Raw genomic sequence first — 20316 nt, forward strand, 5'->3', positions numbered from 1 at the left:
AATTAAAGTGTGGAGGTGAGAGGTTTGCCTGGGTATTGGGAAGTTAACTTCGGCAGGGCGAGGGATAATGAGGGAACACAGGCATCCTGCTGAGGGATATGGGGCAGCTAGTGCAGAGGGCTGAGAGGGCCGAGGGAGCTATAACTAAGGAGAAGCAATTTAAAAAAACAGAGAGGCCACCAAACTGTCTGTGATAAACGAACCAACAGGTCTTGTGCTTTGACCATATTGTCGGATATTACAATAAAGTTGAGAGCTTTATATTCCACAAATTCCAGGAGCATATGTGATGCTGGGGCACAAGTCTATAGAGGGCAATACCAATTGAGATACAGACAAAGGCCTGCTCGGCTGAGAGTAGTTCTGAGTTTTCCAGAAATTACTTGGAATGATGGAGGATGCTGAGTCTGTGACTGACTTTGGAGGTCAGCTTTGCATATATGGTCGGTGCAGAAAAGTCATGGCTGTTAGTAAGGCCCAGAAGTTCAAGAGACCTAAACTCTTCTAGTTTCTGTCCAGGGAAATTATATGTGGGTTGGTTTGACAATCTTTCGAACAACAGCATGACACTGATATTTGCCAGGAATGAAAAACTTGTTCCATTTGTCAGACCAACCTGTCATAATTTCCGCATCAACAGAGAGTGACGCAGCTGCCATCAATTTATCAATGGGAACCACAATGTGGAGTCGTCTCCCAAAAGGAAGAGAGGGCCTTTTGACGAGAACATCGGAGAGGTTTTTTTTCTGTAGATGCGGAACAACACTTAGTTAAAGACCGTCTTGGTGTGCTCCAGCATCCACAAGGAGAGTAGAGGGTTGCTTCCATTCATAGCAACTCGTTCACTGTGCGAGTGGAGGAAATCAGATATCCAGGTACGTATGAAGGTGGTCTTGTATGACACAGGCAGCGAGCTTGGCAAGCAAAGCAGGATACTTGTTAACAAAGTACAAACTGAGAAGAGAAACAACCAAGGTAGCAATATCTTTTAAATATTTATGCCAAATGGATGAATGGATGAATGAATGAATGAATTAATGAAATGATGCCTTGTTTATGAAAGTCGCCAAAGTTTTGTTATATTCTATTGCATTTCAATACTGTCAAGTCTCAAAGATATTTTCCAAAGTAAACACTAACTGTCAAATAGCAGATGTAAGCCCATTTACACAAGCAAAATACTGTGTATTGGTGAAAAGCTGTGATTTTAAAGCGTTTCCACACCAACTGCACCGCATAACCTGAAGGTGCAAGTACCATGTAATACCCACTGCACCTTTCTTAGATAATCATCAGGAATCATACTAAAATACAGTGCATTCAGAAAGTATTCAGACCCCTTCACTTTTTTCACATTTCGTTATGTGGCAGCCTTATGCTGAAATCGTTTAAATTCATTTTTTCCCTCATCAATCTACACCCAATACCCCATAATGACAAAGAGAAAACAGGAATTTTAGAAAGTTTTGCAGATTTATTAAAAAGAAAAAACTGAAATATCACATTTACATAAGTATTCAGACCCTTTGCTATGACACTTGAAATTTAGCTCAGGTGCCTCCCATTTCTCTTGATCATCTTTGAGATGTTTCTACACCTTAATTGGAGTCCACCTGCGGTAAATTTAATTGATTGGACATGATTTGGAAAGGCACACACCTGTCTATATAAGGTCTCACAGCTGACAATGCATATCAGAGCAAAAACCAAGCCATGAGGTCGAAGGAACTGCCTGCAGAGTTCAGAGACAGGATTGTGTCGAGGCACAGATCTGGGGAAGCCTACAAAAAAAATCTCTGCTGCATTGAAGGTTCCCAAGAGCACAATGGCCTCCATAATCCTTAAATGGAAGAAGTTTGGAACAACCAGGACTCTTCCTAGAGCTGGCCGCCCGGCCAAACTGAGCAATAGAGGGAGAAGGGCCTTGGTAAGAGAGGTGACCAAGAACCCGATGGTCACTCTGACTGAGCTCCAGAGATCCTGTGTGGAGATGGGAGAAACTTCCAGAAGGACAACCATCACTGCAACACTCCACCGATCTGGGCTTTATGGCAGAGTGGCCAGACGGAAGCCTCTCCTCAGTGAAAGACACGTGAAAGCCCGCTTGGAGTTTGCAAAAAAGCACCTAAAGGTCTCTCAGACTGTGAGAAACAGGATTCTGTGGTCTGATGAAACCAAGATTGAACTCTTTGGCCTCAATTCTAAGTGTCATGTCTGGAGGAAACCAGGCACCGCTCATCACCTGCCCAATACCATCCCAACGGTGAAGCATGGTGGTGGCAGCATCATACTGTGGGGGTGTTTTTCAGCAGCAGGGACTGGGAGACTGGTCAGGGTTGAGGGAACAATGAATGGAGAAAAGTACAGAGATATCCTTAATGAAAACCTGAAACAGAGCGCTCAGGACCTCAGACTGGGCCGAAGGTTCATCTTCCAACAGGACAATGATGCGAAGCACACAGCCAAGACAACGCAGGAGTGGCTTCGGGACAACTCTGTGAAGGTCCTTGAGTGGCCCAGCCAGAGCCCTGACTTGAACCCAATCAAACATCTCTGGAGAGACCTGAAAATGGCTGTCCACCAACGATCCCCATCCAACCTGACAGACCTTGAGAGGATCTGCAGAGAAGAATGGCAGAAAATCCCCAAATCCAGGTGTGCAAAGCTTGTTGCGTCATACCCAAGAAGACTCGAGGCTGTAATCGCTACCAAAGGTGCTTCAACTAAGTACTGAGTTAAGGGTCTGAATACTTATGTCAATGTGATATTTCAGTTTTTTCTTTTTAATAAATTTGCAAAACTTTCTAAAATCCTGTTTTCTCTTCGTCATTATGGGGTATTGAGTGTATATTGATGAGGGAAAAAATGAATTTAAACGATTTCAGCATAAGGCTGCAACATAACAAAATGTAAAAAAAAAGTGAAGGGGTCTGAATACTTTCTGAATGCACTGTTTGCAATTTGGTGTCTCTGTCTGACCGTGATACATTTGGTCGTTACTTATCCAATCTCAACCAAACTCGACAGGAGGATTAAGGGTCACATGATGGAAGTTGTAGCGACTTAATTTGCCCCCCATCTCCAAGGGGCTTTCCACTTTGGGCGAAATCTGTGTTAAGGTGTTTTGATAGCTTATCGTGGAATTTTTCCAAGGCTGCTTCTCATAACAACAGTAATAACAACACAAATGATTATAATATTATATAGCATAATATTAATGTTACTACAAAACAATATTAATAACAATATCCTCCTTCCCTTGGATAACAATATCCTTGGGTTTTTCCTCCTTGGACAAGCGCTGTGTTAACGTGAATATATAGCTTATTTGTGGTGCTTCGTGTGGGCATCCCTACCAGAAATAGAAGATACCATAAACCACAAGCATGTATGATTACCTTTTTAAACAGTCACTACTGCTGTTCAACACTAAACTGAAAGGAAACCCGATGTTCTTAAGTTATTATATGCGTATCGTGTCTTCCACAGACTAACGGACCCGAGCCTAGATTTACTGCAAACTATACTATACGTACACCCAGAGAGGATAATAACATGATGGGAGTGGGTGTACTCGTCTATCAAATCAGGCAAAGAGTGACAGCACATTTTCAGAGAAAATGCTGTGCTGCTTTTTAACTTACAAGTACATCACTAGATGTGTACCACAAATCTAAACCAATAGCAAAAGTAAACATTACTCACAGTAGTCACCAGTGAAGAAGAACATCGTGATGGTGCACATGTCTCCACTGCAGAGCTCAGGAATTTTGGATCGGATGCACAACGTTGGACAACTAGTCGAGATGATCCGAGGGGCTGGAATATTTGTGGAGAGAGGTGTTTTTGGGGTGGGACGTGTGCTTTGTTTATCTTTTCTAAAGTTGTGAGTGAAGACTCAGAGGACTTGTTCGGCACAATTGGAGATACAGGAGAATAAAGGATCTTGGGAGACTTTGGTGAGGTTTGCTGCTCCGATACTTGCTGGGCTGCATATCCCATCTCAAGTGGACCTGGTCGCCGCTTGCTAACAAATGCAGTACCTTGCAAGGCCATACCAACTTGCCCAGATGACCGATTAGCAAACATTTGTGGGCCAATGACCAGGCTGAAGTCATGGTCAGTCTGGCAAGCAATGCTTTCTCCTCGAAAAGTGCGTTCAGAAGCCGATATGTAATGTACAATTTCAGTGTGCATTGTCCCTCTCACAGAAGGCCAGACAAAATTCTGGTCAGGGTCTGTCTGCACTGAACAGTCTGCACTGGTCTGCACAGCAACACTGGATGATGACCTCGTCAGAGGTCTAAAGCACTCCGATTTTGAGATCTGTTCAGCCCCACGTGTGGACCTTCTTCGCCGCCGCAACAAGAGTCCCGAATCATCCTCATTGTCCTCATCATCAGTTTGCACTCCACAATCAACACTCCTACGAAAGCGGTGACGGCGACCTTCAAACACCCCACCACCATCCTCATCATCAGTCTGTACACCACTGTCCATTTTCAAGCGGCCCATTCTAGGAACAGAAACACGCGGGTCATCATCTTCCTCATTGTCATCCTCTTCTTCATCATACGGTATACGGAACCCAGACAGTGAGCCACGCCGACGACACACACGCCTTCGGAAACAAGCATCCTTCAGCGACATCTCCGAGGCAGAACTTGCAAGTGGGCGGCCCCGCCCGGGTTCACTGTGAGGCCTCTCCAGGCAAGTGTGCATTCCAGAGTTCCAGAATTGTCCACAGACATGTGTGTCAATATCTCTCACCGATCTTGGAGTCCAGCGTGCACTTGAATCATGAGAGATGGCAGCAAGTTGGCGCAGTTTCTGCTGCTCAAGTTGTTGCTGCAGTTGCTGCTGGAGCTGTTGGATCTTTTCCACATGCAACCGCTGCTGAGCCATCTGCTCCTGGTGCATAGCAATTTGAGCCTGCCGTTCATTGTGTTGTTGGTCCAGCATTTGTTGCTTCATATTCTGTAGTTCTTGCAATTCCCGCTCAATGAGTTGCTGTTCATGCTCCCGACGCTGCTGTAGCTCACGCCGTTCACTCTCCAGCTCTTCCTGTAAACGTTTTTGCCTAAATTTCTCCAACTCCAAGAGCTCATGCTCCAAAAGAAGCTGCTGCTCGAACTGTTTCTTATGTAGTGCATCTGCTTCTTGCTTCTTATGTGCCTCTTCCATCAAGCGCATTTTCTTATCTTCCTTTTCCTTGGCCTCTTCAACTTCTCTTTTCATTCTCATTTCTTGTTTCATATGTCCTTCACGTTGCAACAGCTCTTCCTGCTTTTTCTTTTCCTCTTTTGGTATAAGTCCCGTGTCACATTTTTTCCAAAACTCTTCTTGGCCCTGCAACAATCGTGCCTCACTCTCTCTCATCATTGGCCCATAGTCTTCAGGTTTTATCTGCTTCGAGAAATCAACTGCATTCAAGTTGTTTTTATTGGTATGATGTTGTGAGAGGTCAAGGCATGAAGCAGGCACGTGAGATTGGATGTTGGAAGGAGTCACATGCTGGAAACTTGGCTGAGGAGATGGCGATCTATTGAAAGGAACCATTTGAACAGGTTGATTGTAGATCACAGCTTGTGAAACATTTGTTTGATAAGCATTAACTGATGGAGTTGCACATGTTGTAGGAATTGCAAATTGTGTTGGTCTCATTTGGTATTGCATGATGGAAGGCAGAACAGGAGGCTGTTGGAGAGGACCCAGACCTGTAGCAAGGACCATCGAACCAGCTGAGTTGGAATGTACACTACCAATAGTCCCAGCAGCTGTCAGCGGATGGATTGCTAGATTCATTGTTGTTGGGGTAACTGCTCTTTGGTTTGTAAACTGGGTCATTGGCATGCGTTGCATGAGAGGCCTGGGAGGCAATGGCATTCGTACAAGATGGTAATTTATTTGTCGACCGGCAAGCTGTTCTTGATACGATGTCTTCAGAGTAGGTATTGGTTGAGTGGTAATAGGAACAGTAGATAAAATTGGTGTTGTGATTGTGGAGTAAACTAAACCGCAAGGAGTATGCAATGAACCACTCGGAGTGTGCAAAATTCCACCAGGCTGATAGGGCTTATTTTGCAAGCAGACATTGGGGCTATATGCTGTTCCTTGCGATTGCTGTGTTTGAAGAGGTTGAAATGCTCGTTGACTCACCTGGGATAGACCAAAAGATGGATTGTCTCGAATCATCACAGGTTTAGTGAAATGAGACTGGTGGATGCATGATGCGGGTATCCTGCCTGGCTTGGAAGTGCTAAAATGGACCATTTCCCTCTGGTCACTGTATGCTGTCCATTCTCGCTGCAAAGCATTAAGTTCTGAACACAGCTGGTTAATCTCACGGATTGTTTCAGCAGTTGATCGCCAGGAAGTATGGTCACCCTGACTCAAAGGCAGAGGTTGCTGATGTGAATAGCTTAGTTCGTACTCTGGTTTAGAAATAACTAGATCAGAATTGTATCTTCGAATAGGTCTTGGAATACTGTATTCCTGATGACAGCTCAGGTCAGAAACAGAGTTATATCTACTTCCAAACCCTAACTCAGCACCCTGCTGCCTCATTAAACACCTACTTCCACCCATATCTACTCCAATATTAGGCTGATTCATATCTAATGCCATATTATTTACATTCCTGTATGGAAACAGACCGACATCTGCAAGGTTTGTCTCTGAAAAAGATGATCGCAAAGGGCTAAGTGGGTAGCTGTGTGTTTGGACCTCATGTGAATAGCGGTGGTCTTTGCTCCCTTGTGCTGGCACTCCGACAGGAATAATAGGGGAAGACTCTTCAGACAATGATGAAGATCGCATGAATGGGAACTTGTAAACAACATCACAGCAAACTGCTCGTTTCTCCTCTCTGCCTCCGATAAGATCCATCGAGTCAGTCGATTTGTCAGCTACCAAAGAACTCACGGTCTTCAGCGATGTATTATCGAGGGACACCATCACATTTTGACTCTTTCTCTGATTGCTTATTGGTTGTACTTGAACAAGCTGTGGAGTTTCTTTTATAATGTGCTTCTCGGCCACAAACACTTGTTGCGGTAAACTATTCAATGACACGGTCCTGCTTCTTAATGGAGGTTGTCGTGATGAAGAGGGTAGCCTTGGTTCTGCTTGTACCTCATAAAGCATGTGAGCCATTTGATTCTGCAGGGAAGGCGTGCTAGGGGTGAGGTCTAAAGGTCTTCGGGCTGTACCATTTGCGAAGAACAGAGGAGGCTGCACATGGCTGGCCAACATTCCTGGTCCTCCATATGCGTGATTCAATACACTAGCCAATCGCCATTCCTCTTGTTCTCCAACACTCAGATTTATTATGCCAGCTTGTAAAGGTCCGGTGGGTTTTCTGCTGTAGTCTCCTCCCAAAGAAAGGTTGCTGCTCTCAGATGAAAAAGCCGTAAGATCCATTCCGAGATCAGTCATAACAAGTGGTATCACTCTTCCTGTAGCACGAAGGTCAACGATAGCGGAGTTCATGTGAGGTGGATCAATCTGTACTGCTTTACTACACGTGGATGTGTTTTCCTTCAATGTTTTGGCATGTTCTCTGGAAGCAATTGTTGAATTCATCCTGGTGGTTGGAACTAAAGTAGATTCTTGCTCATTATTACAAACATGGGGAGGACCATATGACCTCAGTCCTGTTTTACTAACATAGGGAGAAATTGAAGCAGGTGAAATAATGCCAACAGAGGATCTGGATTGAACCTCATCAGTGGAAAGAGTCCAAAGACCCAAGTGCTCCTGCAAACTATGTTGCTTCATCATCCTCGATGTATAACTTTCCTTGCTGCTGGCAACAGTGACTGGTGCAGCTGAGAAATTATCCAAGTTTGGACACACCTGGGAAAACACAGGGGACATTATATCCGGGGGACTTGTGCTGGCATCGGTCATCATCCGAGTAGTACCTGATGAAGGAGGGTCATGACTATGAGGAAGTTGTTTGGACAAGGAAGTTGCACTTTTTTTATTAGCTTTACTTAGTACTACAGGAGAAACTACAAATTGTTTAGAAACTGAAAACGTTGATACAGAATCCAACAATGATGGTGGCAAATCGGAAAAACCCATACTTTCTTCCTCATTTTGAGGAACTGAAACTTTGTCCTTGGTTCGTAAAAAAACGTCTTCCTGCTTTGTATTATCATCTTCCGATTCAAAATGCTGGGTGATGTGTACTGATGGCACTATACCTGATGGCTTATTGCTTTGGAAGGAAGTCTTTGATTCCTGAATGCCGATGTCCTTACAAATTGTCTGCGAGGATGGTGCGTGCGAGGCAAGGTGATGTTCTTGAGTGGGGCTTGTTTCTGGAGTCATTTGCTCCTGGTGCCGTCTCATCAATTCTTCATAGGCAGCTTCTGCATCCAAAAGGCTCTTGTCCTGCTCCAACACTATGTTGTTAGTTTGTGTTTCTGTACACACTAACATCTCCGGTGGTCGACCTTGTGGTTCAATCCCTTGAGCAGTTCTGCACAGACGTGGCTGATCACTTCCTTGCATGTGCTGGCTAGATTGTGCAACGTTTTCCCACCTAGTAGTTGCATCTGCTTCTATGTCATTCACTGACCAAGAATCATTCAATGTTCCCTCAAGAGCATTATCAAACGATGGAGAATCAATGTTGAGCAGCTTCTCAAGCTCAACATGCTCAGAGGTCTGCCTCGCACGAGGATCATGAGCAAATGATTGTCCTTTCAACATTTGTGCTTTTCTCATAATTTCCTCATATACCTCTTCAGCACTCTTCAATGTCTTACCTACAGAAGCTTCATTTGTGGAAACCTTGTTTAAAGCTTGTGAAGAAAGGATGTTAAACTCTTCCTGTAGCTTGTATATCTTTTCAGTATACGATTCAAATGCCTCAGGCTCTGACTCAAGACTTGGTGAATATTCCGAGCAAGAAGATCGGTGCAACTCCTCCATTTCTGCAGCTTGCCGGAGTTCTTCTGTGGGTGATGCATCCTCAATGGGGGAAAGATTGCTAGGTGATGCCCGAGATCGCTGACGCCTCCTCTGTGCACGAAGCTCCTCTTTATCCCGCTTTGATTTCCGTCCAGCGTTTCGACGCTGCTGGTCTTGCTCACGCTGTTTTTCCTGCTCTTTTAATTGCTCTTCTTCCTCACGAAGTTCATCTTCTTCAGAAGAGTCCTCTATGGTCGGAAGCTGAGGTCCATGCGCATGATGTTTTGGCTTTCGCTGCTTTTTCACATCCTCCGGACGTCTGCGGCGGCTTGGACTGCCATCACTGTCCTCCTCCAATGATGAAACCGAGGGCGAGGTCGCACTCCCTGGAGTTATGCTGGAGCCTGGAGGGTAACTTGATGAACCATCACCTTGAGATCGATCCTCAGCTGTGTCTGTTAGACTCTCCATCTCTAGTTCAGGCTCTTTGTCATAAAAAGAGTCCTCGCATGGGCTACTTATAGATGAAAGACTATTAACGTCTTTTGACAGAAAGCCAATCGACTTATCGACCTCCATGTCCTGAGACCCAAAACTATCATTTCTTCCACTACCCTGGCTAGTCCTACCAGAGTATGCAAGCTGTTGAGAAGAACTGAAATCATCCGGTGCATACCCTTCATCTTCTGAAGCTGAACCACCTTCATCTGCACTCATCTGCATGATCTGCTTACGAATAGCATCCTCATCATTGCTAATGAATCCTAAACTCTCAGATGTCCGATCCTGTAAGCCCTGAGAAATAAGCAATGGAGAAGGTGTACCCTCACTGCTGTCTTCCATTGCATCATACTGCAGCGTCTGAGAAAGATCCTTATTAATGAAGTTGAGGCTTTGCCTTTCTTTTGAAAGCCTCCTCGATCTGCCCTCCTCTTTCCATTCTTTGCTTTCCTGATTCACAGCTTCATTGGAATCAAAAGTGACAGTTAAAGACTTGGGTCGCTCTTGTTTCCCTCGTGTCTGGCTGGAGTCAATTTGGCTGCTTGACCTGCCTCTGTCTTTCACTGCATGGAAAGCCTGGACATCGGTACTTAACACACCAAAGCTCTCCACTTTATTTGTTAATTCTTCCTCAATCCTAGATGCCTCCTGTTTCCTGGAGGATTTCTTTGAGTGGGTTACATTCTTAAGGTTGAAAAGCACATCATTCTCAGCTGGTTTGGCATCTTCTGCCAAAGGTTGTAGAACTTCATCAGAACTTTCAGTGATCTTCTTCTTCTGACTTTCACGCTTTTCAGTTTCCTGTGAACATACAAACAAACCGTTTGATGAAAATCGTTCTTGGATATAAAAACAACTAGATCTGAACACAAAGCCGCAATTAAGATCATATTTGTTCTTAAATTCCCTTTAATCGTCGTCGTAGGGCCTTTACATAGCTTACAAGGCCTTTACATGCTTCACTGTGTAGAAATGAAGGGAAAGATGAAACCACAATTCATATCACTGAAAGATCTTAAACTCAAAATCAAAACAATAAGTAAAACTCAAGTACAAGTTCATTCAGGCATGTACAAAATGTCATCTTCATGAACCAACTTACAGGACAGCAAGCACATCATATAGCTTTATCAATTACTTTACACCACAGCACCTCATCTGAACATATAACTCACCATGCATATACATTACTTAGTGCCTCATCTCATATCTAAATGAATCATTTACAATATATATATATATATATATATATATATATATATATATATATATATATATATATATATATATATATATATATATATATATATATATATATATATATATATATATATATATATATATATATATACCGTGCATTCAGAAAGTATTCAGACCCCTTCACTTTTTTCACATTTTGTTATGTTGCAGCCACTTTGTTTCATCAGACGACAAAACTTTTTTGCCACTTGGCTTCAGAATCTCCGGAGTGGTTTTTTGCATACCTCCGGAGTAATAGCTTCCTTCTTGCCACCCTACCGTACAGGTCAGACTTGTGGATTGCTTGGGATATTGTTGTCACATGCACACAGTGACCAGTCTTTTCCATAAAGGCCTGTAGTGCTTTCAAAGTTGTCACTGGCCTCTTGGTGGCCTCTCTGATCAGTCTCCTTGCTTGGTCATCCAGTTTGGAGGGACAGCCTGATCTTGGCAGGGTCTTGGTTGTACCATACGCCTTCCACTTAATGATTGTTTTGACTGTGCTACAAGGGATATTCAAAGCCTTTGAAATATTTTTATAACCATCCCCTGATCTGTGCCTTTCCTGGAGGACCAGGACTTTATCCTGGAGGTCTTTTGAAAGTTCCTTGGTGCTCATGGTTGAGTCTTTGCTGTGAAATGCACTACCCAGCAGAGGAAACCTACAGGAACAGCTGATTTTATTCTGAAATAATCAAAATCACTAAAATTTAACACAGGTCGAGGCCAATTAACTTGGTGTGTGATTTTGAAGGTGATTGGTTACACCTGAGCTAATTTATGAGTACAATTGCTATTATGAGGGGGGAGGGGGGGGGGGGGGGGGGGGGAAGGGGTGGACACTTATCCAACCGATATATTCTCGTTTTGTATTTTTAAATTAATTTTCTGAAATTTGTAGAATTTGTTTTTCGCTTGGAAGTTGTGGGTTACGATGTGTAAATAAAGGTGGAAAAAGTCTGATTTCATGCAATTTAATTCCAGGCTAAAAGGCAACAAAAGGTGAAAATTTTGAAACGGGGTATAGACTTTCTATAGGCACTGTTTATATGTATAATTATATTCAGAAAACGGATTTCACAAAACTTCCTTCAGTTATTGGAGTTTCACTCACCACTTATTAATCAAGACGGCTGAGATCAGGAGATCTGGGAGGCCAATTCACATCTCCAAATCTGCAGATCATCTTGCCAGGAAAATGCTCTCGCAAGAGTTCCATGCATTTCCTCATGGAGTGGCATGGAGCACGTCTTGTTGTTTCACAGAAGTTTCCAACACATCTGTTTTTTACCTTTCTTGATGGTTCATGACAAACTTGGTAATGTCTGAATTATCTTCGTGCCAAAATCATAGACTATCTATGGCAGAAATACTGCTCAACGATAAATGCCATTCGTTCACCTGTCAAATTTGCCATGCCGGTGGAGTAATAAAAAAAAAAATTAACCAAGTCTGATAGAAGAAAAAAAACAACAATTACCTTCCATTATCATAGAATTATTCCACCCAGAAATCTGTACCATCTTTTTGCCACATTCTGTACTTGCTGGGAATATTTTCACAAAGGCCTGCTATCCATTCGGTACAGTTTCATCCATTTTGACCTGAAGATATCCCACCCATCTTCACAACCTCAGCACAGGGAGGGTTTTTAGATACTTCCGGACATAGAATCGTCGAGCAATTAGAGCACATTGTAGGAGGGATTTTCTCAATGATCTCTTTGAGAATTAATAAATGGGGAAGTAGAGTGCAAGGAGAAAGTTATGTATCGTGCTGCGTTGGAGTGTTGGGTTTATTGATCTTGCTTAAACCTGAAATTTAAAAAAAGTTTGGAGTTAATCTGCCTGCCGGTTTCAATATTGATTGAATAAAGTCCGTAAGGGCTTTGTGACAACCAATCCCTCCATGTCCCTACCTCCCATCCCTTCCCAATTGTAAAATACAGGTTTTCCACCTGAGATGATACTAGCTGAACTTGGCTACTGGCCTGGATGGAATCCGTTTATTACCTTCGCAAAAGCGGAAGGTTATGTTTTGATCGCTGTGTATTTATTTGTATGTCTGTGTGTGTGTGTGTGTGTATGTTATTCGCATAACTCAAAAAGTATTCAACCGAATTGCATGAAATTTGGTGGGATGATTGGTTATTATACGGGACACATTTGATTAGATTTTGGGAGCAATCGGGTCAAAGGTCAAGGTCAAGGTCACGAAAAGGTCAAAATCGTATTTTTACCATAGCGCGGTCAATTTTTATCCAATTGGCATGCAACTAATGCCAAAATGTTCAGAATTCAATGCCCGATCTTGTTTGTCATAACTCGGTCAATTCTTATCCGATTTGCATGAAATCAGCACCAAACTGTTCACTGTTCTGTTCCCTACACTCCCATGCCAAGTACAGAACAGTAGCTGCGGCGAAGGTATGCGCTCTACCGAGTGCCCGTTCTAGTTTGTTTTCAAATCCTGCTCTGCTGAACTATCATCGCCTGTTTTCTTCAGGTCCTTCACTTCAAGCTACATCCCATCTGCAAGGAATCTGAGCAATATCACCCTCATCCAAAGAAGATGCATAAATTGACTCCACACAACTCCAGACCAGCAAGTCTACAGTACTTCCAGTTGTAAGGAAAGCCATAGACCACCTTTAGAGGCCATTTTTCCACGCAGAGCAGGGGTTGGCCTTTTTTGGGCACCGTGGTCCCCTTTTTGAAGCAATGTTTTATGGCCGGATGCCCTTCCTGCCGCCAACCCTGTTGGTCGCCTTTTGCGACACACAGGGAATTACCAGTGAACTGGTACTCAATTTGCCGACCTCGGAATGATGACAGGCTGAGTCAACCCCCCTGGCGTTAATTCAGCGATTGACCGGGATTCGAACCCAGGATCCGAGGATCCCAAGCCGGCACCCTAACCGCTAAGCCAACACCAGGCTAAGGAAAGCCATAGGATCCATAATAATTGCCAATATCGCTTTTTCTGTTGTATGCACATCCTCTGTCTGTCTGTTCCCCCATTGTTCTTCCGGTAGTATGTTACTCCTCCATTCTCTGTAATATTGCTCTCATTAGCCCCAATTCTATTTTTTTAAGGATTCACCCAAAATTGTTGAGGTGTATTCATTTACAGAACATGAAATCTCATGTAATGTGACAGCCTCAACATAGCCATCCCTCATTTAATGAACCTACCTTTGCAAGAGTGCCAACAGGCTGTCCTTTGGGTTTATCCTGCTGGGAAGTAGGCTGCATAGAATCATCGCCGGATTGGACAGAATGGAAAAGTGGCTGCGAAACATGCACTGGTTGCCTTGAAGTTGCCTGGGTGTCACCAGGATCTCCAAGCTCCCCTGACAGCACCTTCTGAGTGTGGCAGGTCAAACACAGCCATTCCTTGCACTGTAAAATAAGCAGGGCAAGCTGTGAGCGATGGTCACATCATTCCACACTTGCCACATGACGACCGACGTGCACATGCACACACATGCGTACAGGCACACACCCCAATTGTTTCTTCACGAGTCTGTTCCTCACAAATATAATAATTTATTGAAAAAATGACAGCCATTCCGAAATCATTATGTTAACATTTGAAGGGTTTTGAAAATTATACTAATCCCACAACACCATGTACTTAACATTAACTTAATTGCAAACCTCAAAATAGTTGTTTACTAAAAGCAGGTGCGGATCCATGATTTTAGGTTCGGGGAAGCACAAAAAAAAAATTACATTGAAAAACATTGACAATTGAAAAATAACAATTTCGCCGACCAAAGTGAAGGAAACATTGTTTGTGGGTTTTTATTTTTGTCATAAATTCTAAAGACTATTCTAAATATAGACAATGAACGCTCTATAAATACACATGAAAATATGTACTTTATTGAAAAAAAAAACTAATGCTCAAAACTCGACATTTTTTTTAATTATTGTCTGATCATAAAAATCCAATTGAATGAAAAGCAGACATTGCATGTAATGAAACAAATGATGTCATGATCAAAACAAATCAATGTCTGTGACATATTGAACAACGTTTGACAAGTAAGTGACCTTCGATCAGAATTACGGTTTTACCATCAGATGAAAATAGCAAAACTTTCTTCTCCAACACATTTGATGCCAATTGTATACCTTAGAGCCTAAACAGAAAGCATGTTTTTCAGTCTTGAAAACACAGACTGAGTGCCAAATTCAAACAAAATCATGGGGACTCTGGATAATCTGATATTTGAAATACCATTCCACTTCGTGGTTCATAAATGGTTAGGCGAAAAGAAGCATCTCCGATGACAAATCAATGATTCTACTAATTCGTTGATCATCAAGTATCCACCGTGGGAACAAAGGGAATAGTACAAATCAGTTCCATGTTGAAGGCTGAGGTCATCAGCTGTGGTCTGAGGAATATCGATTGGGTGATCGCACATTCCGAGACTACATCTTCGGTTATGTATACGTCAATACATGTGAAAAAAACCCATCGTTTTTGAAGAGAGGGGAGGGGTTTAGGGAGAAAAGGAAAGGGGTTTAGGAACTTTAGTACGATTTCACAAAAGTTTGAAGGAGTATTACAGTGACAACACAGGACAAGATACATATACATGTATACAGTGCCTTCAGAAAGTATTCACACCCCTTGACCTTTTTCATATTTTGTTGTGTTACATATTGAAGTTAAAATGTATTATATTGAGATTTTTGTCACTGATTTACACACCAACCACATTATGTCAAAGTGGAATTTGTTTTTTTAGAAATTTAAAAAAATCTATCAAAAATGAAAAGCTGAAATGTATTGAGTCAATAAGTATTCAACCCCTTTGCTATGACACTCCAAATTGAGCTCAGGTGCATTCCATTTTCTTTGATCATCCTTGCGATGTCTCTGCAACTTGATTGGAGTCCACCTGTGGCCAATTCAATTGATTGGACATAACATAGAAGGAAACACACCTTTCTATATAAAGGTCCCACAATTGAAAGTGCATATTAAAGCAGACACTCTACCATAAACTCCAAGGAACTATCCGTAGAACTCCGACATAAAATTGTGAGGAGTCACAGATCTGGGGAAGGGTATAAAACAATTTCTAGAGATCCCAAGAGCACAGTGAGCTCCATCATTCGAAAATGGAAATAATATGGAACTACCCAGACTCTTCCTCGAGCTGGCTGTCTGACCAAACTGAGCAACTGGGCAAGAATGACGTTTGTCAGGGAGGCGACCAAGAAACCAATGACACTGTGACAGAACTACAGAGTTCCTTGGCTGAGATGGGAGAACCTGCCAGAAGGACAATAGTCTCAGCAGCCCTTCACAAATCGAAGCGTTATGGGAGAGTAGCCAGACAAAAGCCACTGCTGAGAAAAAAGCACACGGCAGCATGCCTGGAGTTTGCTAAAAGACATGTGAAAGACTGAGAGCAGGAGGGAAAAGATTCTGCGGTCTGATGGGATAAAAATTGAAGTCTATGGCATGAATGCAAGCATTACGTCTGCCAGAAACAGCTGAGTACAGTTCATCACCCATCTAACACCATCCATTCCGTGAAACATGGTGGTAACAGCATCATGCTATGGGGATGCTTTTCAGCGGTAGGAACTGGGAGACTTGTAAGGATAGAGGGAACAATGAATGGAGTCAAATACATGCAAATCATTGAGGAGAACCTGCTTCAGAGTGCAAACGAGCTTATATTGCGGGGAAGATTTGTGTTCCCACAGGACAATGACCCAAATCGTACAGCGAAAGCAACACTGGAATGGTTTCAGAACAAGAATGTGAAAGTCCATGAGTGGCCCAGCCAAAGCCCAGACCTGAATCCCATTGAGAATCTGTGGAAGAACTTGAAGATTGCTGTTCCCTGACGCTCCCCATCCAACTTGACAGAGCTTGAACAAATCTGCAAGGAAGAATGGGAGAAACTCCCCAAATCCAGGTGTGCAAAGCTAATACAGACATACCCAAGAAGACTCGAAGCTGTAATCACTTTCTAAAATCCTGTTTTCTCTTTGTCATTATGGGGTATTGAGTGTAGATTGATGAGGGAAAAAATGAATTTAATCGATTTCAGCATAAGGCTGCAACATAACAAAATGTGAAAAAAGTGAAGGGGTCTGAATACTTTCTGAATGCACTGTACTTGTGTGCTTCCCTCTCCCTCCCCATGTTGTATGTTTTATGTGTCCGTTTTTTTTTGTGATTGATGTTAGCTCTTACACGAGCCTCGATGTTGTATGCAAAAAAAAAAAAAAATCTCAAATGTTGAGTGAGAGTGCAGAGTCTGTCAGATGAGGTTATTCTTGGTTCCACATTGTAACATGTGAACATTCATCGAGTTTGTGCAAATTGCTATGAGATTTGAACGCCTACACTTTGTGCCGAAACCTCCTTGTTTTGTCATTGCGCTTGCCCAAAGAAAACCGACGTTGGCATACCTGTGCTCGTGGCAGGTAAATGTTTGGAGGTGGTGTTGTTTCGCATACAGCCTGTGGCTGCTGGTTGCATCACTTAATGGAAGAGCAGCTGTGCCGCTGATGCAGTGTCCCGTTACCATTAAGCCAGTACTCATTTTACCAACCTCGGAAGGATGACTGGCACCTCGGAATGACAACCTCGGAAGGATGACAGATGTCAACCCACCTGATGTTATTTAAATGACACGACAGCGGCTCAAACTCAAGACCCTTTAAGATCTTAAGCCAGCCACCTTAACCGTTAAGCCAACACCAGGCTTAATTTTGGAGTGAACACATCTGAGTCATGGGCTATTTGTGGCACAAGCAATGACAATGACGAACAGGTACAAATCCCAAGCAGAGGCCGACATTTACCCTGAAGAAAACACCTTCACACGCGTCACATGGAGATGCTTGTTCTCCTCTGGAAATACATTGCGCCACCAGGGATTTACATTGCACCACATTTACTCCGAACCCATCAAAATTGGAGGAAGGATCAAATGGAAGAAAAATTGTGATTAAACATGGCACGAACAATGAACATTTATAACAAACAAGACATTGTAGCGTTTAACTAAGCCTGGTGTTGGCTTAAGGGTTAAGGTGGCTGGCTTAAGATCTTAGGGTCTTGAGTTCAAGGCCTTGTCATGCCGTTAAACTATCAATAGTTGGGTTGATTCAGCCTGTCGTCCTTCTGATGTGGACAAAATGAGTACCAGCTTACTGGAAACAGGGAAGCAAGATGGAGCTGTTGGACAAAACCGTTTTACAAAAACTTTTTGATTGAATAAAATGACAGCAATTAATATTATCAGACAACTGAATGAATGAATGGAGAGCATTTATGGGAACCATACACTCACCTGTTATAAAGTTGGATCTCATGAGGGCACAATAAGCACATTGAGCCGGTTGCAACGTTGGAATAAAATCGATAAACAAAATTATCAAACTCCCCTCGGAATTACAGAGCCAAGGTTATAATTTATTACATGAAAGCTGCAATCTCCATGTGTTTTTATACTTTGGCTCGTTTCTTTATCCTCCCTACTTCATTCTTAAGTGCATATGACAAGAATATTGATTGAATAATCGCAAGAGCGAAAATAAAATTGTCAAAAGATCGTTATAAATGCTTATATTGTTGCTGCTGAATTCAGCTTTTGTTCCACAATATCTGGAGGAGCTGTGATGTCACATGCAAGATGTTTTCTGGCATTGAGAGAGAGAGGCAAATTCATAGGGAGGGATTCAGAAAGAGAGAAAGAGATACACAAAGTGAGAGAGAGATAAGAGAGATAAGGAGAGAGATACAGAGAAATAAAGGGAGATACAGAGATATAGGGATGTTACAGAGATATATATATATATATATCCCTTGAGCAGGATACAGTTTCCCTTGACATCATTAACCGAGGAGTTTAAGGTGGTGAGGGTGCGGGAGTTCATGATGTTGTGGGATTCAAGTGATGCAGTGGTAAGAATGCTCTCCCAGAGGAGAAGGGAAGTCGGAAGTGGAATGCAAGAGCAGAGGTGGACGACATGGAGGAGCGGTTGCAACAGGAGGAGGTCATGGGGATGGTACAGCACGGGAAGGATGGCTTGGGGTGGATGAAGCATGAGCGATGGGGAAAGGCATGTGTGAAAGAGAGGCGGAAGATGGTTGAGAGGGAGGTGAGAAGAAAGGAAGAGGAGGGGAGATATGTGAAAGCAGTCGGACAGGCACAGCAAGGTGCTTGGACGAGGTGGGAAGGTTTGCGGGTGAGGATATTGAAGTGGCAAGAGATTTGGAGGATGGAGCCAATATTGTTGAATTTCCTGTTGCGGGCAACGTATGATGTGCTTCCGTCACCAGTAAACTTGAGATTGTGGGGGTTGTTGCAGGAGGAGAGATGTTATTTGTGTGGAGGTGTGGGAACAGTGCAGCATGCACTGAGTGCATGTTCAGTAGCATTGGCAGCAGGACAATACAGGTGGCGATATGATCAGGTGCTGGCGGTGGTGGTGCTGATGGTGCAACAAGAGGTGCTGAGGTCGAGAGGAAGAAGAGTGGATAAGGAGACTGATGGGGGAGAGGTGTGGTTTGTCAAAGAGGGCCAAGTGGTAAGAGGTGGAAAGAGGAGGAGGTGGATAGCAAGAGGGCTGTCAGATGCTTGTGATTGGCAGGTGGTGGCAGACCTAAAGCCACAATTGGTATTCCCAGAGGAGATCTGTGTGACAAGGTTGCGGCCTGACATTGTCATTTGGTCAGGTGCAACAAGACAGGTCATCTTAGGGGAATTGTCGGTACCTTGGGAAGAGAACATGGAGGAGGTGCATGAGAGGAAGAGAGGAAAGTACAGTGAGCTGGAGGCAGAGTGCCGGGAGAAGGGTTGGCGAGTTTCGTGTCAGCCATTTGAGGTGGGGTGTAGAGGGTATATTGGCAATTCCTTTTCTGCATTTCTTACTAGGCTGGGAGTGTGTGGGACAGAAAAAAGGAGGATGTGTGACAAGGTGGCCCAGGTTGCCTTGAAAGGCTCATTTTGGATATGGAGGAAGTTTATGGAGGCACGTCGAACGGTGTAGGTTGGTTGCGTGTGGTTTTTTTTTTTTGTTACTATTATTATTTCTTATTTTGTGTATACGAGTGAGTGGGTGAGGGTGTGTGTTTTTGCATGAATTAATTTTTGCATGAGTGTGTGTTTTTGTATGTTGAGTGGTGTATGTTGTAAGGGTAGGTGGTTGGTTGGTTGGTGTTGTGTGTGTGTGTATGGGTGTGTATGAATGATCTGGTGTGTTTTGTTGGTGAGTGGTGAAGGGTATAAAGGTGGGTGTTTGAGTGTTCCACCATGTTTGTTTGGTGCTGTGGATTCTGCATGCGGAGGTGTTGTTGTTGTTGTAGTCTGCGTTCGCACTGGCTGGGGGTGGGGGTATGTACGCATCCAGGTGTAGTTGCTGCATGTGGATGTGTATGTGCCCCTGCTGGCCCACCTTAGCTGACCGTATCGAGGTTGAAGGGCCGAAACGGGATGATGCTGAGGACCTCGACTGAGGACCCGGTCAGTGCGGCACACTTGTGACCAGTTGTGTTTTGAACTTATATATATATATATATATATATATATATATATATATATATATATATATATATATATATATATATATAATTATATGTATATTGTTGCGGTTTTGAGTTTGTACAGTG

General features: G+C 43.1%; 1 protein-coding gene across 1 annotated transcript in view; it reads right to left on the reverse strand.

The window, feature by feature from the left end:
* BSN (bassoon presynaptic cytomatrix protein) overlaps positions 1-20316 on the reverse strand; it is a 166040-nt gene that overhangs the window by 59980 nt on the left and 85744 nt on the right. Inside the window, exons 5-7 of the mRNA XM_078775345.1 lie at positions 13857-14063; positions 5176-10224; positions 3706-5127 (exon numbers count right to left, since the gene is read on the reverse strand). Of these exons, the coding sequence (XP_078631471.1) occupies positions 3706-5127; positions 5176-10224; positions 13857-14063 (6678 nt within the window). The remainder of the gene's footprint in view (positions 1-3705; positions 5128-5175; positions 10225-13856; positions 14064-20316) is intronic.

This window comes from Myxine glutinosa, chromosome 4 (assembly GCF_964187855.1).
Source record: "Myxine glutinosa chromosome 4, kmMyxGlut1.1, whole genome shotgun sequence".
NCBI classification, from domain to species: Eukaryota; Metazoa; Chordata; class Myxini; order Myxiniformes; family Myxinidae; genus Myxine; species Myxine glutinosa.